The sequence below is a fragment of the Pollicipes pollicipes genome, unplaced genomic scaffold (assembly GCF_011947565.3).
Source record: "Pollicipes pollicipes isolate AB1234 unplaced genomic scaffold, Ppol_2.1 Scaffold_6686;HRSCAF=7923_pilon_pilon_pilon, whole genome shotgun sequence".
NCBI classification, from domain to species: Eukaryota; Metazoa; Arthropoda; class Thecostraca; order Pollicipedomorpha; family Pollicipedidae; genus Pollicipes; species Pollicipes pollicipes.
In genome coordinates, this window is record NW_023596921.1 from 12,130,564 (window position 1) to 12,151,810 (window position 21,247).

Below are 21,247 nucleotides of genomic sequence, written 5' to 3' on the forward strand. Positions count from 1 at the left end.
CTGCCATGGGCAAGGTCATTGCCTAGTTTCGGCGCACCTGCGGCTTAAAGCAACGTAAACAAGCTTCCACATCTGGCTGGCATATTTGAAGTTTTACCCCACAAAGGTGATATATTTATGATAGAGTGCATGCACCACCTCAAACATAACTTACGTCACGATTATGATGATAATGAAAAGACTCCTGCTCAGTTGCAGACATTTAAAGCGAAAAGAGCAAAGAGATCTAAGCTACTGGTGCATCAGGTTTGAGTTCATTGGCAGTAACCGGTAGCAGGGGTGGCGCCACGGATTTTGAGTTGGAGCTCCAGGCAGGATTTTCCAGGAGACCTCCTGGACAGAATGCTGAATAGGGTCTCTTCACGGAGGTGCCTCCCGGGCAATGAGTTGTATTCAGGGAAGGCACTTCGGAGGCACGTTTCACGTGCCTCCGAAATGGAATCCTCATGGAATTGTTGTATGCATCCATATCCATGCGATGGTGTCGATTTCTCAACACGATTGGCAGAGCCAAAATGGTTGAAGTTGCAAAAGAGGTTAAGTACGTTTCCGAATTTAGTCTTCATATGATCTGTTCTTCCACTGGAACATGCACACACGGTCACAACAAAAAGCCGATGCCCGGCATTGCAGTCTCCGAGGGCCGCACAGTGGCGACCCCCGACTAGCAATACCTGGCACCGAGCGGCGGTCAAAGAGCGTACAAAAACCATGACGCAGTTGAAAACAGTACCTTTTAATGCTGTAGAGCATCACCTAGTACAATAAGAAGGCAGTGCCGGAGAAAATCTGACCTATACGATATGTAGATTGGCAACAGGAACAAACTGGTATTTACAGCACCGCGAAATGGTGCTGGAATCTGGTGGTGGGACTAGGGACCCGACTGGGTTTCCCTCCGCGTAAAAAAATGTAATCTGCCAATGTCGAGTACGATGCGCAACCTCCAGAAACTTTTGGAGTAGTCCGATTCATTTCATTTCTCCTATCATCTCCTCCGTGGCGAAGTCCGTGGTAACCGAGCCAGTGGTGTTTGCTGTCGTCAGTGGGCCTCTGCCCGCCTTGGAGCCAGCTCCCGGTGCTGCGTGCGCTTTGCGGGTGGCGCTTCCTGCGCCAGTAGGGCTAGCGATGACAGCGCTAGCGCTTGGTGCCAGCGCCCAGTGCCGCGTGTGCTCTGCGGGTGGCGCTCCCTGGGCCAGAGGGGTTGACGATGACAGCACCAGCGCCCCATGCTGTGTGTTCTCTGCGAGTGGCGCTCCCTGCGCCAGTAGGACCAGCGATGACAGCGCCAGCGCCCCATGCTGCGTGTTCTCCGCGAGTGGCGCTCGCTGCGCCAGTAGGGCTAGCGATGACAGCGCTAGCGCTTGGTGCCAGCGCCCAGTGCCGCGTGTGCTCCTGCGAGTGGCGCTCCCTGCGTCCAGTAGGACTAGCGATGACAGCGACGCCCGCGGCGGCTGGACGCAGCTGAGGGCCTCGCTAGGCGTTGTGCACCGCCACGCAGATGGCCGCCTGTTGGGCTACAAAGGTATGTAAAGGCAGTGAATATATGCATGCAGCCGCCCCTCCCGTGTCCGGGGGTATCATGGAGTTACATCCTACTGCACCTAAGATGTTGCTGTGTATGTGCTAGATAACCGCATGCACGGGGGTGAGTAAATGACCTGCTGCCAATATAATGAGTGCTATTTGTGTCAATGATACTTGTGTTGGAATTGTTTCCCTTTGTCGTTGCCTCCATCGCAACACCCAGTCGGTGTGCATGTTAAGGTATTGGTGCAAGACTGATTATGTAATTTCATGCTAATAAACCTACTTTGAGAAGCAATGCCATTTGCAATAGGCCGCACGCACGTCCAAAACTATATTGGCATTTACGTAGGAAGCAGGTCCTAAACTAGACAGGCACTTACATACGAAGCAGGTCAAAAACTCGACTGACGTTTACATACGAAGCACGTCCAAAACTAGACCGATGTTTACAAAGGAAGCATGCCGGCCACTAACCTGAAAAGCGGAGGTTGCGTGCCGCCAAAACTAGCCGAAACAAACACACGCACATACAAAATATACCATTGTCGATTACAACTGTCCATCGCCAATCACATTACATCACATTTCACATCTCATCACGGGTAGTCCAAGATGAAATTTCAATTCCTTACGTGGTATCAGCGTTAAGACCTTCAGCAGCGCATTGGGGTCCTCTGCGTTACCGGAGCAAGAGCGAGCCCCACAAAATTGAGGCTTGGCTTTTTAAAACTTGACTTTTTAAGGCGCTGGCATCACCCGAAATTCCACCGCCATCCATTACCACGGCCACCGCCAGCACAACCGAAAACATCGAATAAGTCAGCCTGCATGATGCCGGCATAAGGGTGGTTAGGACGTTAGCTCCCGCCGTCCCCGAAGTTGTAAGGCGAGTGGGTCGGTGCGGTCCGAGCAGGCCGATCGACAGGTGGTGGCGACGCGTCTTCTGGTGTAGACCCTCCAGATGACACATTTCCAAGTCGCGCGGGGGGGGGGGGGCGCCGGCGCCTCGCCGTCCCAGCCTTGATGGTGTCCCGTCTCCACAGGCCGCCGGCCGTTCACCCGAGTGTTGGCCCCCAGGCCGGGCCGGGCCGGGCCGGGCCGGCGACTCGTCCGATGTGTGACGCTGCCGCCCGGGCAGCGCGGCCGGTCCGGCGGCTCGTCCGATGTGTGACTCTGTCGCCCGGGCAGCGCGGCCGATCCGGCGGCTCGTCCGATGTGTGACGCTGCCGCCCGGGCAGCGCGGCCGATCCGGCGGCTCGTCCGATGTGTGATGCTGCCGCCTGGGCAGCGCGGCCGATCCGGCGGCTCGTCCGATGTGTGACGCTGCCGCCCGGGCAGCGCGGCCGATCCGGCGGCTCGTCCGATGTGTGACGCTGCCGCCCGGGCAGCGCGGCCGATCCGGCGGCTCGTCCGATGTGTGACGCTGCCGCTCAGGCAGCGCGGCCGATCCGGCGGCTCGTCCGATGTGTGACGCTGCCGCCCAAGCAGCGCGGCCGATCCGGCGGCTCGGCGGAAGTGTCTCGGTCCTGCCTAATCCGGGCTGCAGGTCAAGACATGGCCGGGCCTCGTCGACTGGCCTTCCGACGAAGCGCTTATTTGCCACACTGCTAACGCGTAGTTCATCCGTCCTTGCTGCCTTATTCGCGCTTCATCCTGCGTCCTCGCGACGTCCCGTTTATCCGGGGCACGCTGCATGCGCCGGCAAGGATTGGGCATAACTGCCCCCTAGCGCTGTCCCGTCTGAGTACCGAGTGCACACCCCGTGTAGCGATCCCTGTGCGGGCTGAAGCTCGGAGGAAGACTCCCAGGTGCACGTAGTTTTTCTCCGTCATTATCCACTATCCGTTATGTGATAGCCCTGAAATGGCCATTGCTGTTCGAAATGGCTCCAATCCAAACCAAACCAAATAAACGCATAGACCTGATCGCGGATCCTAATTACTTCTTATCGCTAGCAGCATAAAAGAAAGTGTTTCACGTTTGTGTGGGGTTTTGAACTGAAACAGCCATTTTGAACATCATTTGATGCAGCTCACAGCATTACCGTTTTTAAGGCCTAAGCTCTTCTAGTTTTTAAGCTATACGCACACGAGTATGTGCGGACTATTTCGAGGAGACTATTTCAAGGCCACGCAGGCATTCATGACGCCATAATAACGTCATTTAAATTCTGCCATTTTATCGGTCCTGCGGTGAACAAGGCCCAAACATATATATAATGGTTGAGTTGCTCGCAAGTAATGGTCGTGAGCACGATTACCAATATAACGACTGTCGACTGGCTCTCAATCAGTGTTGTGGAAGGTGCGCTGATGTAATTAAACAGTGATATATTGAGGAACATATTTCCTATTCAGACAAATTGTGGCTTCTAGAGCAGCCATTTGAACTTAAAAATATACGAACAGCCATAAGTGAGCTTATATCATCACATCTGATTCATACTCCAATATCTCAAGTGTAGAACATTCTCAATGAGCGTGTGGTAGGCATCAAAGTAGGCTTTTTGGCCTCAAACTGTTCCCGGATCCAAAAATAGCGCCGTAAGCCACGAAGAGTGGCTAGAAGGACACTTCATGACCTGACTGTTTCCCCCCGGGACGAATTTCTGATTACGCCGCCGCACGTCAGTCTTGCGCACGCCAACTATCACACGTGCAGGCTCCAGGGATATCTAGATATTACACAATCAGTGTTTTTTTTTCTCAAAATGCAAACGCCTTCACTCTTTGGCATTGGACGGTTAGGTATTCAGTTAAGCCTTAGAAGCCGACACTATCAAAGTTAGGGACACCAGATAGTTACTAACTGCGTTAAGCCGCAAGCCCAAACGATGCAATAAAGCAAGTCAGGGAAACTGTCAAAGCACATAGAGATGAGTTATTGTGAGGAGTTTTCCAGACGTCAAAATGTTTTGCATTCCGTAGTCGTTTCGACATTGTGCATTTCATGCTTTCTTGGCCAATCCCAGAGCAGTTATGCACCTATAAGTTGGCCCAGCGCTCTGCACTACATGCTATAACCGGACATGGTCCATATCCTCGTGCCAAAGCAATGTTATCTGTGCCAATGTTTGTAGCTAGGTGCAATATCACTGCCCCATAAACGTTCCTGTCATGACAGTATTAAAACGGGGCCTAATCTATATCCTTTTACTACCTGAGCCATTATTGAATGCTGCCACAATAGCACTGCATCCGATGAAGGTTTCGAGTGGACCACCTTGATAAAGGGTGCCAAGATATCGACGACATCGAGTTAACTGGCAGAATATAGACCATCATTATTTTCATGGGACAGTGCCTACCTGATTCGAAGGGCCAGTGTTCAGGGTGCTTAGGTGTGTGGTGCGGTATGACACGACCGTGTAACTGCGTTTGCGTGCACTCAGTAGCATTCTCATATGTAGTGCATGCTGGGTCCAGTTTTCAGTGTCATTCAAAAATTTGTCACGACACTCAGCGTATATTTTGGTATGTTAAGGGTATTATTGTGAATACCTATCGTTCACCGTGTGCTGTTTGTTCACCCAGCTATAGACGGTATGTGGTGTTTATCACACACACACACACACACACACACACACACACACACACACACACACACACACACACACACACACACACACACACACACACACACACACACACACACACACACACACACACACACACACACACACACACACACATGTTTTAATTCAATTAATTTGTCCGATGTTTCAGCAATCGATCTGTTATTTTTGCATTGCGCGCTGACCATATTGATATACTGGCGGCGCGGTGAGATTGCTCGGAAACAGCTCACCAGAGACACTTAATTCAATACCATCGTGATCAGGCTGCACAGGGTGTATGCAGGATTTCGCAACGTGAGAGGCATAGCTATAAGTTGCCTTTGAAAACTCATTTCATCGCGTCGTAGGCGCACGTCATCTGCTCCAAGGCGTAAAATAATGTGATACATCATGATCTACGTTTTATTTGTTATCCACCCTGACTTGTTAAGTGCTAGCATTCATGTGCACACATTAAAATGCATCATAAATTTGATAGGGGGATATACGTACCCCGGTGTCGACCGTATCCGTACGCCCGAGACATTGGACCAAAACTGAAAATATTCTATCCTGGTCTTTCCTCGTCTAAAGAAACTTGTGCGCCATTTGATAAGCGTAAATGAAGTTGTTGAGGCGTTGCCTGTAATGCCCAGAGTTAATCCCTTAATGCGACCGCACGGCAATTTTGCCGTATGGCCGGTATGCTCTTTTAAAGAGGCCCCTGTTAAATATTGTGAGATTCATAATGCATGCTTAAGAATCACCATCAACGAGGGCCCCTTTGTAAGTGCAATCCATGAGCACCAATTTGTTATGACCCTTCAGTTAGGTGCTTGAACTCTTATTGCGTATCTATGGTACGCACGCTATATGTCGCTATGATTGACATGCTATCAGATGCAAGTAAATCATATAATAATGCTTGTCGGCCACCGATAACCAAATAGCGGCCACGGCACAGTCTGTACATGTTGGCAGAGCGATGGAAGGTGCACGGACTCTCTTCCCGCCTGAGCAAACACAAGATATGCCCTACACTCTGTACCCTAACCCCTGGAAGCCGAATATCCTGCCCCAGCCACTCGTGAGTTTGCAACAGTTCTGTCCCCCGCTGAGGTCCAAGTGGGACGCGAAAATCCCAGCGATCTGTTCCCGGGCGCCTGTATCAGTCCCTTGTCAGCACACTGCGCCTGCTGAGTGGATGCACGTAGAAACGGCAGTAATCATGTTTAAGTTTTATGATTTTTCTTCGGTGCTTCGTTCGCATTTCGTATCGAACGCCCAAAGAAGCTCACATGTGGTAAAGTCTCAAAATTTTCAGACTGGCCTTCGCAACAGACTGGGACCAAATCCGCATTTGCCTTTAAATGTGTGCCCAGGTTACATGGGCCCCTGGCCCGGTTTCCTAGCCCTGCTTGAATTAACACGTCACCTGCTTGCAGCGTATCAGTGACGACCCTTACCCCCCACTTGGCGCTTGTCTGCCGCGATGAGGCAATCGCATTATGTTTGTTGTGCAGAGCATCAAGTATGCTTACACCAGGCACTCTGGAATTCGTTAAGTGCCCCGATTTTCCAAGATGTATCCTTGACATTTAAAGTAACATTCCACTGCTCGTTTTTTGGTAACGGGTCATCCATTCTGACTGTCTGAAGTCTTCCGGCGTACTAAGTCCAGCCGGGAGGTATGGGAGCTGGGACTGACAACCATTTGGTTGCGGCGCTCCAAATAATTGTTACCAACAAAACAAGCCCATTTTCCCCCGGCCGCTACGATAAGATCGTGGCCTTTGACGCCACGTGCCACCTACTGTGCCAAGTAGGCGACTGTGTCTCTTCATTAAGTCGACCGTCGCTGCTGCAATGCCAATATCTGTATCGCCACTGGCCATGAGTGGTCAGGCGGTGGCACCTGATAAGATTGGCTGGCGGTGGTCACGGCCTGTGACTGGTGCCACTCGCCGAACGCCGGGCCGCGCCGCAGCTGCCGCCACCCCCAACTGTCCCGCACTGGCCGCCACTTCACCGTGAGTACAGCGGCCGTGAAGCAGGCTCGCACGGAGTCCGGGGTGGCACGGTTGCTTTGGGTAGTGTGGAGAGACGAGACCAAACAAGGCTCACTACGATATTTGAGTGAAAGTGGGTGAGACGCCATGCGTTACTGGTGTTCTCGTAAATGATCTTTGCTATATAAATTCGTCCTGTGCCTTGCACTGTACCAGCGGTTTTGATACCTCGTTGCAATTCGGAAGCTTCTTCACAGCACAATGCACAAAACCATCAAGACCATTTGAATGCAATTTCGAATTCGAACACAAGGCACGTGCGCATCATCTAAGGCCTCCTGTCGGCACCATAGAGACTCCTAAAATTACAAAGGAAGCTGAAAGATATGTTACCCTTGCCCCTGGCGGCGCCGCCTCTGGGTGCCTCCCCAGAGGCGGCACCCACAGCTTCTGCACGATCAGGATAAGAATCCTAGTAACCTGAAGACAGGCTACTAGGGCAGGAAAGAAATGGATGAAAGGAAACCTTTAGAGATGGAGAAAGGAAGCCCTGGTTGAAAGAAGTGTTACACCGCGAATGAGTTAAAAAGAAATGCGTGTCAAGTTGTTGTGGTCATGTAAGCAGGTAAGCATTGTTAACCAACGTGGGAGGGCCATTTATTATTCACTAATGTTTTTCAGTGTAGTGGGAAATCAAACACGCAATAATGCCATCTAAAAAAAATTGGCCATTTTGGCATATTTGTATTACTCAAACACGAGCTTGCCTACTTGGTGCAAGTGGAACCCATCACAAAGTCTTGGAGTCTCCACGAGGGTCGGGTGCTCGCTGCCTAAACTTGGCTAGCCTCTAGCCTCTCAGTCTTTTTTGTTTTTTCTGTTTTATTGTTTTACTCAGGAGCGGGAGACGCCTCTCTACCTGGGCATTTAGCCTTAAAGCTGAAAATCCACCTTCTTTACTCGTCCCACTAATTGTTGATCAGACACATACAATTTCATCAGAAATGCCAGTTTCCTCCAAATTCTTCTGAACAGCTCATAATATAGATCTGAAGTAGACGCTGCTGCGGGAAAAATGTGACTGGACTCCTCTCTCACCATTAAGAGGGTAATACCTTTTACTTGCTTTGTTTTTTTCCAACGGGTGTGTTCAGTAATGTTTGCATTACACTTGTTTGTCAAAATGTTTGTGCATCAAATGCGATGAAAGCTTGAAACAGTCTTTTTTAGACAAAATTATGACGTAACGACGTAATGCTATTATCTCGTGAATTCAACGAAACGTTATATTATGGCTTTTAGTTCTCCCCTGTGACGTTTACGTCGTTGGCTTTTTTCGAGGCTGGCCTTGGCTTTGGAAAACGGAGCATCACATGATCTCTAGTGACGCTCTGGTTCAAGCTTCAACAATGCGCTTCTCGGTCACTGGCCCTTGCCGCCCCCTGTGCCGAGCATAAACGTTCGTTTGTACTAGCGTCACTCAGTAACAGCTCGGCACATTCTGTTGACGCCATGACGACGACTGTCATGACTGCAGGGAAGCAGCGCACAGCTGTTACAAAGCGTCTCCAACATAAGCTGGACCCGAAAATTATTGCAATTTTGTATGTTTTTATGTATCGATGGTGCTGCAGTAGCACTACTCATTACCAATATTAGACGTAACTGACCCTTAGTTTCTACCGGTGTATGCTTTTGAAATACGCCCTAAAGTTGGGGCACTCTCTTCAAGGCGGCTCCCAGCAGGGCGTATGGGCATGCGATCAATTGGTCCTAGGGGCACTGCCTTAGTTGCGTTTTGTAACGCATCCCCTTCGGCTCCATGTAACAAGGTGCCTTCGGTGGCCTAAGGGCGCAAATATTTCCAGTTCTTGGGGGGCTCAGGCCATAAGGCCATATTGCGTGCGCCATTGTGCTCACCCAAGATCGGCTACAGATTTGAGAGTGACCAGACGGGTCACTGTGCCATCGTGCGAATCATTTCTTACTGTGCTGACCTTTGACCTGGCCGGGACCAATGCAACGTATCGTGCCCTCTATATCCTTCAGGCTGCAACAACTATTTTTGGGTCGGTTATCTTATCTTGGAGAAGCTGGATCAGCTTCGACTGCCTTACGTTTCGAAACCAAACGTTTCACATCGAACGTGGCCACGCGACTTCTGGTCGCAATCCGTGCCGCGGCGCAGCAAGCGGTGATAGCGTGGAGAACTGGCCGAATCAAGTCTTTGTTTCACAACCGCTGACAACTGGTTAGAAGATGTCGAGTCAAGAGCGCAGCAGATAGAAAGATATACGTCTGGTGAGATCTGAATTGTGGGCGATATCTCGACGCGCTGATCAATGGCACTAGTTTTACTGCACATTTTCAACCGCCGTCTATTTGCACAGTGCTTCAGGCACACTTAAGCGGCAGATTTTTCACCGCACTACAAAAGCGACCCGTGTTGACTGCAAATCAAGACCCATTAGGATGATATGCGCCACCTGTGAAATACCCACTTCGCGGTGGATCAAACGGAATGGTTGTTTGTGTGAAACGACAAGCGATCCAGATTACTATGGGACATCACTCCACTCTACCAAGCTAATCCCATCAACCACTATTCAATATAAGCCTCGGAAACGCGAGTTATATTTCAGGATCTTCACCACGATTTTAATAATCGATACTTTTAAACTTCAGAGACGCATACAGCAAATGGGGGTAATATTCGTGTCTGCTTATGCATGGTATACAAGCAGACCATGAAAAATCCAGCTATGAGGAGACGAGCATTTGAAAAGGCTGGAGAGAACCTCTGAGAGTCTCTCTTATTTCACTGTTTTAGAAAGTGCTCGATTTGCACAATTCTGCACTTCCCTTTTCCGGAACCTATGATCCACATGCCAGTTTCCTCTGTGATGTAGTTAGCTCAATTTGAACACGCGTGGCTTTCCACGCCTCCATGTCTGTGCTCACCTGCCTGCTTCTGCGTGAATCACGTGCAGTGAGCTATATGCTTGCAGCTTGGAGCAGTCTACCAGCACGGCGCGAGGCGCGCTGTCAACGCCTCCTCTCTCCACCAGCGTAAGCCCCGGCCTTCGCCACGGCCGCGGCTCCCAAGCCGGACCTAGCGACGCGGCGCGCACCGCCCTTGCACCAGGCTGGCCGTCTCCTCTAGAGCTGACGTGCGCACGGCCCTGTTCCAGACGATGGCGTCCGAGCGCAGCATGTCGATCAACAGCGACAGGACCGTCGGGAAGGCGGCTGGGCAGGCGGGCCTCAGTCCGATGGTGGCCTCAGTCTTCATCACCGGCATGGTGGCCGGCAGCGGCATGCTGGCGCTGGCCAACGCCGTCAAGCTCACTGGTACGACGTCCGCACGCCGGCCCCCACGGCCGCCGCGGCGCGCGTATTCACGGTTGTATACCAACGGTTCACTGGCGCGAATGCGCGCTGGTGTAGGTGCCGACCACAGACATGAGCACCCATCGCGCCGGCCTGCGCACACATTTGTGCTCAGTATGACAGAATGCTTTTTTAGACAGTGTTTTATCGTGTTCACGATTAAGTTCAAGGAAAACAAACGAATATGCATACGTCCAATGGTAAATGGCAATTGTAGGAGCCTATTGGTGAGCCTGTGTTGACTGAACTAAACACAAACAAACGGTCGTTAGTATGCGAGAGATGTCCTCCTATCCTCCCACAATGTTGACCTCCCCTCATGATTTGTAAATGCCAGTAACTGGCTTACCTGCTCTCACGCTGGGCTCAGTGTACAGATGTTGCAATGGACGACTAATATTTTCGAATTCGGCCTTATGTTCGTGCTGTTGAAGACGGGACGCGATGGAGCGGAAAACGCGAACATTGTTCCCAAGCCAGTGAAAAAGAGACACTGTTCGAACGTTGTCGTCTTCAAAATTTCATGCTGAACCCACCCCCGGTTATATGGAAGATCAGCCCTCCTTCAGCGACTGCGAGACGTGGAAACCTTCATCACCTCGGATCTGGTACACCCGAATCTCGCACCATGTCGAACCCATGATCGCAAAAACGAAGCCACGCCGATAACGTCTTATCTAGGTCCCGTTCTAAATGCCAGCGATTTGCTTCACAGAGTCAACATTCCTCGTCATTCCATGGTATCAGTATCGTTTGTCATCTTAAGTCAGGGTCACGACTTCTACCAGTTAGGAGCATGCACCTCACCTCAGGAGTGTGTCTAGGAATTCGCGAAGAGGAGGCACGACGCAAAACATTGCGATAAAACACAGGTTGGTGCGCCGCACGCATGCGAACTACTCTAATGACGTTAAACAATACGGCACACTCTCGATTCGTTATCATCTATTAGTCAATATTTAATGCTGAATTGCCATTATATGTTCTGACACACATCAATACGTCTGATAAGCTCAACAAGCGGGAAAGGAGGAGTAGGCATGCCCTGGAGGCAGTGCGTACGCCACAGGCTGGCCTATTCTTTATCCAGGGAAGGCTTCTAAACTATGTACGTAGCCTGTGTGCGATCAAAAAAGGCCCTGCAGGACGGTGCACAAAGTGGCAGAACCACATTAATATGTTCTTCCTAACATACCAATTATGCATAGGTGCGTGGTCCAATACAATCCAGCGGGTGCTTTTTGCCCCGAGGGCCAATTCAGACATTAATCAATCTAACCTAATCGCACACATCATGCGGCTTATGTAGCGCAAGGTACAATCTACTTAACCTTTATGATGGGTAGGGCGGAGGCGTCTTCGCTAGCTGAGGAGCCATATCTGACCCAGAATCTTCACCCCTTCCACTTCTGCTCGGTTCGAGCCCTATCCTGCATCGGCTGAGATAAGCGCGGTGACGTCACCGGTGCCTCTGCCCACAGGCTACATCGGCATGGTGCTACTGGTGTACTTCGGTGCCAACTCGGCCTTCTGCGGCTACACGCTGTCGCGCTGCTGGCTGATTGTTGAGTCGCGCTACCCAGAGCTGCAGCAGCAGGTGCGCGCGCCCTACCCGGAGATCGCTTACAGGGCGTTCGGCAACCCACTCAAGTAAGCCCGCGGCCTCTGACGGCGGAAAGTCACAGGAGCAGGCGTTGTCATGTCATTGGGCTTTATGACGCACTCAGCTGCTGAGGCTACATGGTGTCGCCTGTCTCTCACCCTGGCAGGAAGGGCGGGCACCGCGGGGAATCGAACCCCGTACCTCAAGGAGGAGGAGTTCTTAAGAGTTCGTCGCAAACCGTGATTTTTTCTTGGTTCTTTCCATGCAACGTCGTAGGGTTGATGTTAAAGTTTCAGATATATGAGCAGCTGCACCCTAGAACCCCCGACCCCCGTTTCTGCCGTACCTGGCCCAGTCGAGAGCATGTTTGCTTGTCTGAACACTTGTCATAAAATGCGAAGCCCTTGTGAAAAATTGATCAGGTTATTAAGCACCCACTCCGCTTTCGGCCATCCGTTTATCAGAGGATGCGGCTCAATCCAAATTCATCTGTTCATCCCATTGGAAAACAATTCCACGTATTTCCTCTCAATGCAGATATCCACATACTCATTCAATCGTCATACTTAGCGAAAAATGCTGAAGAGGTGTCGGCATGCCTCGCCCCCTTTCTCCTGTCCCATGCGGGCCAGACTGTTGCTAAAGCCGCACTTTCCATCGCAGGTACTTGGCTACGGTAGCCATCTTCATCAACCAGTTTGGCTCAGGCGTGGTGTACGTGCTGCTCTCTGCCGAACTCATCCGCGACCTCATCAGGACGGCCGGCCTCGACATGGTCGAGTGCTACTGGATCTTGGTCATCGCCGCGATTCTCTGCCCCTGCACCTTCCTCGGCTCACCTAAGGACTTTTGGTGAGTCTCGAGAATGTACCGCAATCGGGAAGCTCTGTGTACGGTTGGTCTTTCGGCAACCGGCAAAAATATGCAAGGTGAGGACCTCCTACCATGTGATCTTGTGGTGGATGTCGCTGATGTCTGGCAAGTTTTGGGGACTTTCTGCGGTGGCCAACAACCTTCGGGCTGAAGTAAAAAATCTAAAGATTGTGGGAGTCCGACGTTTGTACGGATGCTCCCTGCTAAAAAATTATTACATATGCATCCAAAGTTATCAGGAATTCCACATTCTTCGAGAATTATACCAAAAGGGCTGTCCCACCTTTGAGGCATATTTCATATACGTAATTTAGTGAAAGCAGGACTAGTTAGTCTAATAATAGCACTGAGTGGTGTCACTGCAACACCGTCAACACATGATACGGATATCAATTTGCATTATTTTCGAGCCCAAATTAAGCTGTCAACGCTTTGTAATAACGCCATGTTTCTTCCCAACAGACGCTACCACCGTCGCCATGACAATAACCTTGCGCATCTCCACCGGCCCGAATAAAGGAAGATTCGTGATTGGCCCAGCGGGCAAGGGCCTGTAACAGAGAGGCGTCTTGGTTGAAGTTTAGGCCAGCGCGTCACATGGGGTATCTGATGCTCCCATTCCCAAAGCCAGGGCGCGCCTCGAAAAAAGCCACTGTGGTAGGCGCCATGGAAAAGAAATCAAAGCCATAATATAACATTCCGTTGATTTCGCGGGATTTGAGCCTCATGTACGCATACCTTTTTATCTAAACAGAGTGTTTCAAGCTTTCATAACATTTACTAAACAAACATGCTGACACCTTGGTGCATTACAAACGTTACAGAAGACAAACATTGGAGAGAAAAAAGCAAGACAAATGAAATGCATTACTTTCATACTTTTCAGCAGGGAGCCACGTGAGACATCTCACGCAGGGTCGGCTACTCTAAATAGAACTTCTGAACTATTCAGAAGGATTTCGGGACAGCTGGTATTACTTCTCGAATCGTACGCGTCTTAACAATAGGTGAAAAATACAAAATGGTGAATTCTTCGCTTAAGGGACCGAGCGGGATCCAGGGTCTTCTTACTTCTGTCGATTGTGCAAAGCCTATTGCTAGTGCCGAATTTTTTTTCAAAGTGCTCCAGAGCTCGAAGATTTGGGTCTTTTTTCAGATTTGTTGTGTCCCCTCGAATTCTCTTACTATACGATCCTGCAAAATCCATTTGGCACGCATTTTTTTCAAACTTTCTTTCACGCAAAATAAAGCCAGGCCGTTTGGGTTGTGTCACTTTACAAATCTGAACATTACCTTTACTAGATGCTGCGCATCCGGCAGTAGGTTGTCGAACTCCTACCCGCTGTTCATATCACTAAGCCCTCAAGGCCCGAAGGCCTCGACGTAGTTGCTAGCTGCCGAATTTTTGCGACCTGATTTCATCACATTAGTTTCATGCGGGCTGTCCTGAATAAAACAGCCCCATGATTTGTGGCCAGTTTGAAATATCCTACGCAAGTCAGAATTTTTCAATAGCCGTATGGTCTTAGGGGGCTTCCAGGATCCATTGTTCTATGGTTTTGAGCTCAATCTTGAGATTTTTGAGGAAACACGGAGTCGGATTCGGGTCGCTTTGGTCTTTTGCGTGCTTTTATTTTCCAAATGATTGTCCCGCAACAGGAGAACTCTTTATACTTTTTCAGGAAAGACCCGCGATCTTCGGGAAGGTCCAGGATCTAGAACAAAGATTACATTTCTTTTAGGATCGTACGGTGTCTGGGATCTATGTATATGATTCACGCACAGGCAAATGCACATATATGATGAAAATGTGGTCTGGCGGTTAGCAGTCTTGACCTTTTGATGTCAGTGATCGCTTACAACCTAGGAGAGTGATCGCACAGGTTTGCACCTTTCTCCCCCTGTTAAAGATGTCTCATGAAGACGAATGTGGGTGTGTCTGTGGAAATATGTTCCCGCTCAGACACGGGCCTGAATGCTTGGGTAAATTAAACGCATATATATATATATATATATATATATATATATATATATATATATATATATATATATATATTATAAACGCATATATCTTATATATTTTCGATTCAGCCGTGGATGGGCACATTCTGTAACATTTGCCTGCACAGCAAGATTGTAGACTTCCGAATAACCTCTTTTTTGCAGACCTTTCACACTTTCATTTGGTAATAAAGTAGCGTGTGCGCTCTGACCGCCCACCACTTGTGACTAGCGGTGGTTGTCTGCCTTGAACTGCCACAGGTTCATCGGCGTGACGGCTCTGGTGTCCACCGTCTTAGCCTGGTTCTGCATCATCATCCACCTGAGCATGCACTACTCCGAGACGGTGGTCAGCGCCACCCACGTATCTCCGACGTTCGGCACTCTCTTCCTCGGCATGTCCACTATCCTCTTCGCCTTCGGCGGCGCCTCTTCTTTCCCGACCATCCAGAACGACATGGCCGACCGCTCCAAATTCGGCACCAGCGTGCTGTTCGGCTACTTGGGTCAGTTCGTCAATGCAACACTCACTAGCATAGTGCAAGCGTCGTACATCTAACTCCTGCCTTACCTGCCTACACTTAAAGGGAGGGTCAGTTCGTCAATGCAACATTGACTAACATAGTGCAAGCGTCGTACATCTAACTCATCTAACTCTCTACATCTAACTCCCCGCCGTGCTAACTCTTACCTGCCTACACTTAAAGGGAATATTCCTCATTTATATGGGTTTTTAACCGAAATAGCCATCTTGGAGCACAATTCTGGCCCTCTTAAGATCTAAGCCCCTCTAGTTATATCCTGTGGGAATGGTATATTTCGGTGAGAAATGTCGGAATCGGAATATATCTCGCAACGGTATATCCGAAAATGGGGAAGGGTATATCGGTGAGGAAATTAAATTCACCTTGGCATTCATGACGTCACAATAATACCATTTAAATCTTGACATTTCATAAGCCATGCGGCGATCAAGGCCGGGACAAATATAAATGCCGAGGCGTTCATATCTGGCGTACATGAGCACGACTCCCAGGCACAGCGGCCGCCGATTCGCTTTCAATCAATTTTGTGTACGGTACGACGACGTAATCAAATCATGACGCATTGTGGAATGTCTTTACTAAACAGAGCATTGCGCTGCTTAGAGCAGTCCTTTCCACTTACAACGCATACCGATAGTTTTAAGTGGGCTTGTTTCGTCATATCTGATGTTTGGCTAGACATTTTCAAATGTGAAACATTCCCTTTAATGTAGCGCAGAGGGGTAGTGCTGAAAACGTCTGATCGGAAGTTTTATGTTATAAAAGTTACCGATCAGTGCAGCTACTGTCGTCCCGGTGCTGAGAATTCTTGCCGCTGATAAGGTGTTCAAGCAATATTGTGTTACGCTGGAGCTCACGTTAATTGCGAACACTGCACCGAATGTTGAGTGGTTGCTGAACGGGGGACATGCTGTACTCTCTACTCCGCGACCGTCGAATGCTCGTCCCGCGTGAGCGGATGTCCGGCCCGCACGGCACGGCAGCATTGCGGCGCAGTATCTGGGAGCCCGTCAACTGCGGAGACCACGTGCCGGACCCGCTCGCGATCTGTCGCTGCAAGGCCGCGGCGCTGGTAATCCAAGGCTGGAGGTCGGTTCTGTCACGACACCTGCCTGACCGCTGGCGGCTGCCTGCCCGCCAGGTCTGATCACCATGTACTTCCCGATGACGCTGCTGGGCTACCTGGCGCTGGGCGACCAACTCAAGCCTGACCTCATCAACGCGCTGACGCCCAACAGTTTCTTCAGGAGCGCTGCTCAGGTGTTGTTCATGTTGAACCTGACGACGTCGCTCGTCAGCGTCATCAGCCCCGTCTACCAGCAGCTGGAGGACAGCATTGGCATCCCGTCAAGTGAGACAGCCCTTTCGACTCGCAAATGAATGAAATCATACCGAAATGCAACTGGTTCATTCGGAAATCATGTACACAACGCGTTCCCTTTAAGTCACTCAGACCGTATCACCGGGGCGGCCCATTTGGTCGATTGTAAAATTTGGGTCACGTTGAGTCTGCGAAGTTGTCCCACCTTGCCACGAATGCATAGGGTGACGCGGATCACTAGAGGTCGCCGTTGTAGTGATCGTCCGCGGTCGTTTGCCAAGTGCGAGGTTGGGGCTGGTCGCCGGACTAGTGCTTCTTAAGAAGCAGATGAATCGTTCATCTGGCAGGTAAACGTCAACGTTGTTTAAATATCCATGGTTCGGGAGAAATGCAATATCTTACGCTACATAACCGATGCATTTACGATACCCATGCACATCCGCTCCTCGGGAGATATACAAGTTTCCCAACAAAATGAGACAACAGCGATGCTTAAAAACAGCAGCTGAGACTATCAGTTTGGCTTGACTTTGTGTCAGGAGGGAGATAGCTCATAGTCCCCGCCGTGCTCAACGCGGACTGTGGAAGGTGGTGAAACCACTGGGAGCCGTACAGACAAAGCCGTATTTGCCCCACAGACTTCAACGTGCGTCGCGCGCTCTTCCGCACAGCTATGATGGTACTGAACGTGCTGATCGGGGAGACGGTGCCCAGCTTTGGCAAGGTCCTCAACCTGATCGGAGGCAGCACGCTGACGCTGATGACCTTTATCTTGCCGCCCATCATGTACCTGAGGCTGACGTCCATGAAGAGCACAGAAAGCAAGTGGGAGCAAACGTAAGCCACGTGGTAGGCGGGATCCTCTGGCTATTGCCGGCTTAGCATGATCCTTCTAGCAGGCTAATGCATGTGATGGTGCATGGTGAGCGTTTGCATTTTTCCAGAAGTTGGAGGTTTTTTGGCATCCACCATGGACGACGTGCTTTACCTCAAAACATTAGAGTGTAAAGGGGACTTTAAAAATGCATAGGTTTTATTAGCGCTTCACTCAGTGGTTCATCACAGCACTACTATCTGGATAACATGACCATCGTGAGTGATGTGTCTTTCTAAGACACACACACACACACACACACACACACACACACACACACACACACACACACACACACACACACACACACACACACACACACACACACACACACACACACACACACACACACACACACACACACACACACACACACACACACACACACACACACACACACACACACATATATATATATATATATATATATATATATATATATATATATATAATCACCACTGCTCTACACATAAAATCACCAAAATCTTGGCAACTTAGGCATGCCGAGTCAGATTAATTCAAGATTTTGGGTTAAAAGTATTGAGACTAGCCCAAGATTCTGTCAAAGGTGTGTCCAGATATCGAAATTTTTAACCCTGCTATCTGGCGTCACCACCGCACTGACACTGATGCGCACGAGTGTCCTTGGCGTTGATACGCGTGAACAGGGTTACGCGATACGCCATTACGATACGCCATTCATCGGTCTCAGAGTCAGTTGAAAGCTTCAGTAACTGGAGAACACACGAAAAAGCATGCATGCCTGCGCATCTGTATATCCGTGTTTATAGATAAACCGTGTTTATATATATATATATATATATTGGAATATTTTGGCAGAATTCTTTCTTTGATACATGTTTGATTAAAAATAACTGCTGACTCAGCATTAACGAGCTTTTTGATGCATCGTTCTAGCTTCCGGGCCTTTGAATTTGCGTCATCGCTTAGATTAAAGATGGTTCGTACAAAATTACTCACATATTCATCACTCCTTCCATTCTAACGTTTCGAGATCTTATCTCTTCTTCGGAGAAGACTAAATTGCACAAGAAATAAGTTTTGAGTTTTAAAGGATGAAAAAATTGTGCACTACTGTTGGAAAACATCTTTTAGTACGGAGAACATAAATGAAGCACAACTAATTGAAGTAAGACGGATTGCTATTTTCATCTTCATACATGTAAGAAACACTCATAATGGGAACATCACAAAGACACAATGGGAACACTATTGTCACAATCACATCGGAAGTGCTCACTGCCCACCACCTAGTAGCTCAAGAGTTCTGCAAGAATTTGTCTGTCTGTTTAAGGCCGGAGAGAGTTCGTTAATGAATATGCTTTCCCAAATTTGAAGACGTCTTCTGTCACTGCACGTCCGTAAAATGTCAGTGCTGTCTGTCAGTTGTTGTCGTGTCAATGTCATGTCGTGTTCCTGTCGCATGTGGTCCAGGGGTGCCCCGTCACGTAAGTGCATTGTCAGGCGTCGTGAGAGTGTCGTTGTGGTCACACCAATGTAGTGTGTGGGACGAAGGGCTGGCTGCAAACTTCGTCCCACACACTACATTGGTGTGACCACAACGACACTCTCACGACGCCTGACAATGCACTTACGTGACGGGGCACCCCTGGACCACATGCGACAGGAACACGACATGACATTTACACGACAACAACTGACAGACAGCACTGACATTTTACGGACGTGCAGTGACAGAAGACGTCTTCAAATTTGGGAAAGCATATTCATTAACGAACTCTCTCCGGCCTTAAACAGACAGACAAATTCTTGCAGAACTCTTGAGCTACTAGGTGGTGGGCAGTGAGCACTTCCGATGTGATTGTGACAATAGTGTTCCCATTGTGTCTTTGTGATGTTCCCATTATGAGTGTTTCTTACATGTATGAAGATGAAAATAGCAATCCGTCTTACTTCAATTAGTTGTGCTTCATTTATGTTCTCCGTACTAAAAGATGTTTTCCAACAGTAGTGCACAATTTTTTCATCCTTTAAAACTCAAAACTTATTTCTTGTGCAATTTAGTCTTCTCCGAAGATGAGATAAGATCTCGAAACGTTAGAATGGAAGGAGTGATGAATATATGAGTAATTTTGTACGAACCATCTTTAATCTAAGCGATGACGCAAAGTCAAAGGCCCGGAAGCTAGAACGATGCATCAAAAAGCTCGTTAATGCTGAGTCAGCAGTTATTTTGAATCAAACCTATATATATATATATATATATATATATATATATATATATATATGGGGGGGGGGGTATATCATACCGTAGCTTTATTTTACTGGGCAAACCGTCCTCTCCATTCCAGCGAGGTGCCTCTTTGGGAAAAGGTTCTGCTGTCGGAGATCATCTTGATCGCTACGGTCGGGGGCGTGGCCGCCACCTACTCCGCTGTGTCCGACATTCTCGACCCGGCATCTTTCACCAATTCCTGCTTCATCAGCGTCTGAAACAGCACCACCTCGGAACACCGAGTCAGCGCCTCCGTCATCGTTCACCCGCAGTCTCCAGCATCACATCGCACTCTGCCCCAGCGGTCTCTTCCGGCCGCCAAGGTCACTCACCGAGGCGCCGCTCGCCACCGGCAGCTGGGACACGGGGTACAGGCAATGTGGCCGGGTCAATACACATACCACGGAAATGCAGACCTTTGGGTTATTCCGCTGAGTTTCCAGAGCATGAGGCCAAGGCCAAGCCAAATACGGCCAAGCCGTTTCTGTCTGCCCCTTCGGCAGGTTGACCAAACGAAGTGAGCGTTGCCTGGCCCGGATGTCTGGGCGAATACCCCGCGCTTGTCATGTCTGTACGTGCACGAGGGGGGAGGGGGGCAGGGGGACGGCGCGGGTGTGGCTGCGGGTCCGAGTGGTCGTCGGACCTCAGTGGACGAACCCGATAGGACTCACGGCAACAGATGCGTCACGACCAATGCACCGGTATCAGTACAGCACGCGCTCTGACAGCTGTAGGTCACGTCTTCAAGCACGCACCGAACAAGTGCTTGGCGACGCCAGCGCACTTGCGTGTGCATGCGGACGTGCATTGTTAATGCGTCCATCTGCTGATGACTTCTGCCAGTCGTGTGACAGATCTTTCAAACAGTCTGAGTTTGCTCATTTGATCAACTTTAAGTGCAATGCGCTTCCTCGGAGCGTTTCTGCCGACTCTCGAAAGCCACCGAAAGGTGCCTGAAGCACCAGCACCGCGTCTGAGACGTTTCTCTGTTGCCTTCCTCCAGGACATTTGCGTGAGGATCAAAGCTGCGAGCCACGCGATCGGAAATGGCGGTTGCTGGAGCACCGGCCTTATCACGGTTTGAAGGCGTATACGCGAAATATGTCGAGATTGGCAGGCCGCGGTTGCGTCGAGATTAGGACTATCTTCAAACCATCACGAGGCAATTTAAACAAAAGGTCACTGTCATGCCAGACATCCTATTTTGTGTGATGTGTTTGCTCTTACGATCCACAGCTTGTACATATTACTGAAACATTTATCCCGTACCAGTCTATAAAAAATAAAC

At 49.5% G+C, this 21,247-nt stretch overlaps 1 protein-coding gene across 1 annotated transcript; it reads left to right on the top strand.

Annotated features, from left to right (window-relative positions):
• The first annotated feature begins 7,054 nt into the window (after window positions 1-7,054).
• LOC119107734 (amino acid transporter AVT1B) lies at window positions 7,055-20,372 on the top strand. The gene is made up of 8 exons (XM_037231280.1): window positions 7,055-7,116; window positions 10,287-10,446; window positions 11,967-12,135; window positions 12,752-12,940; window positions 15,224-15,468; window positions 16,649-16,858; window positions 17,467-17,665; window positions 20,036-20,372. The coding sequence occupies exons 2-8, from the start codon at window positions 10,290-10,292 to the stop codon at window positions 20,175-20,177; spliced, it is 1,311 nt and encodes a 436-aa protein (XP_037087175.1). The 5' UTR covers window positions 7,055-7,116; window positions 10,287-10,289; the 3' UTR covers window positions 20,178-20,372.
• The last annotated feature ends 875 nt before the right edge of the window (window positions 20,373-21,247 follow it).

Excerpts from the sequence above, each read along its gene's own strand:
- LOC119107734 (XM_037231280.1), top strand. The coding sequence starts at position 10,290 with ATGGCGTCCGAGCGCAGCATGTCGATCAACAGCGACAGGACCGTCGGG. Across the intron at positions 10,447-11,966 it reads CAACGCCGTCAAGCTCACTG|GCTACATCGGCATGGTGCTA; the intron begins GTACGACGTCCG and ends CTCTGCCCACAG. Across the intron at positions 17,666-20,035 it reads GAAAGCAAGTGGGAGCAAAC|CGAGGTGCCTCTTTGGGAAA; the intron begins GTAAGCCACGTG and ends TCTCCATTCCAG.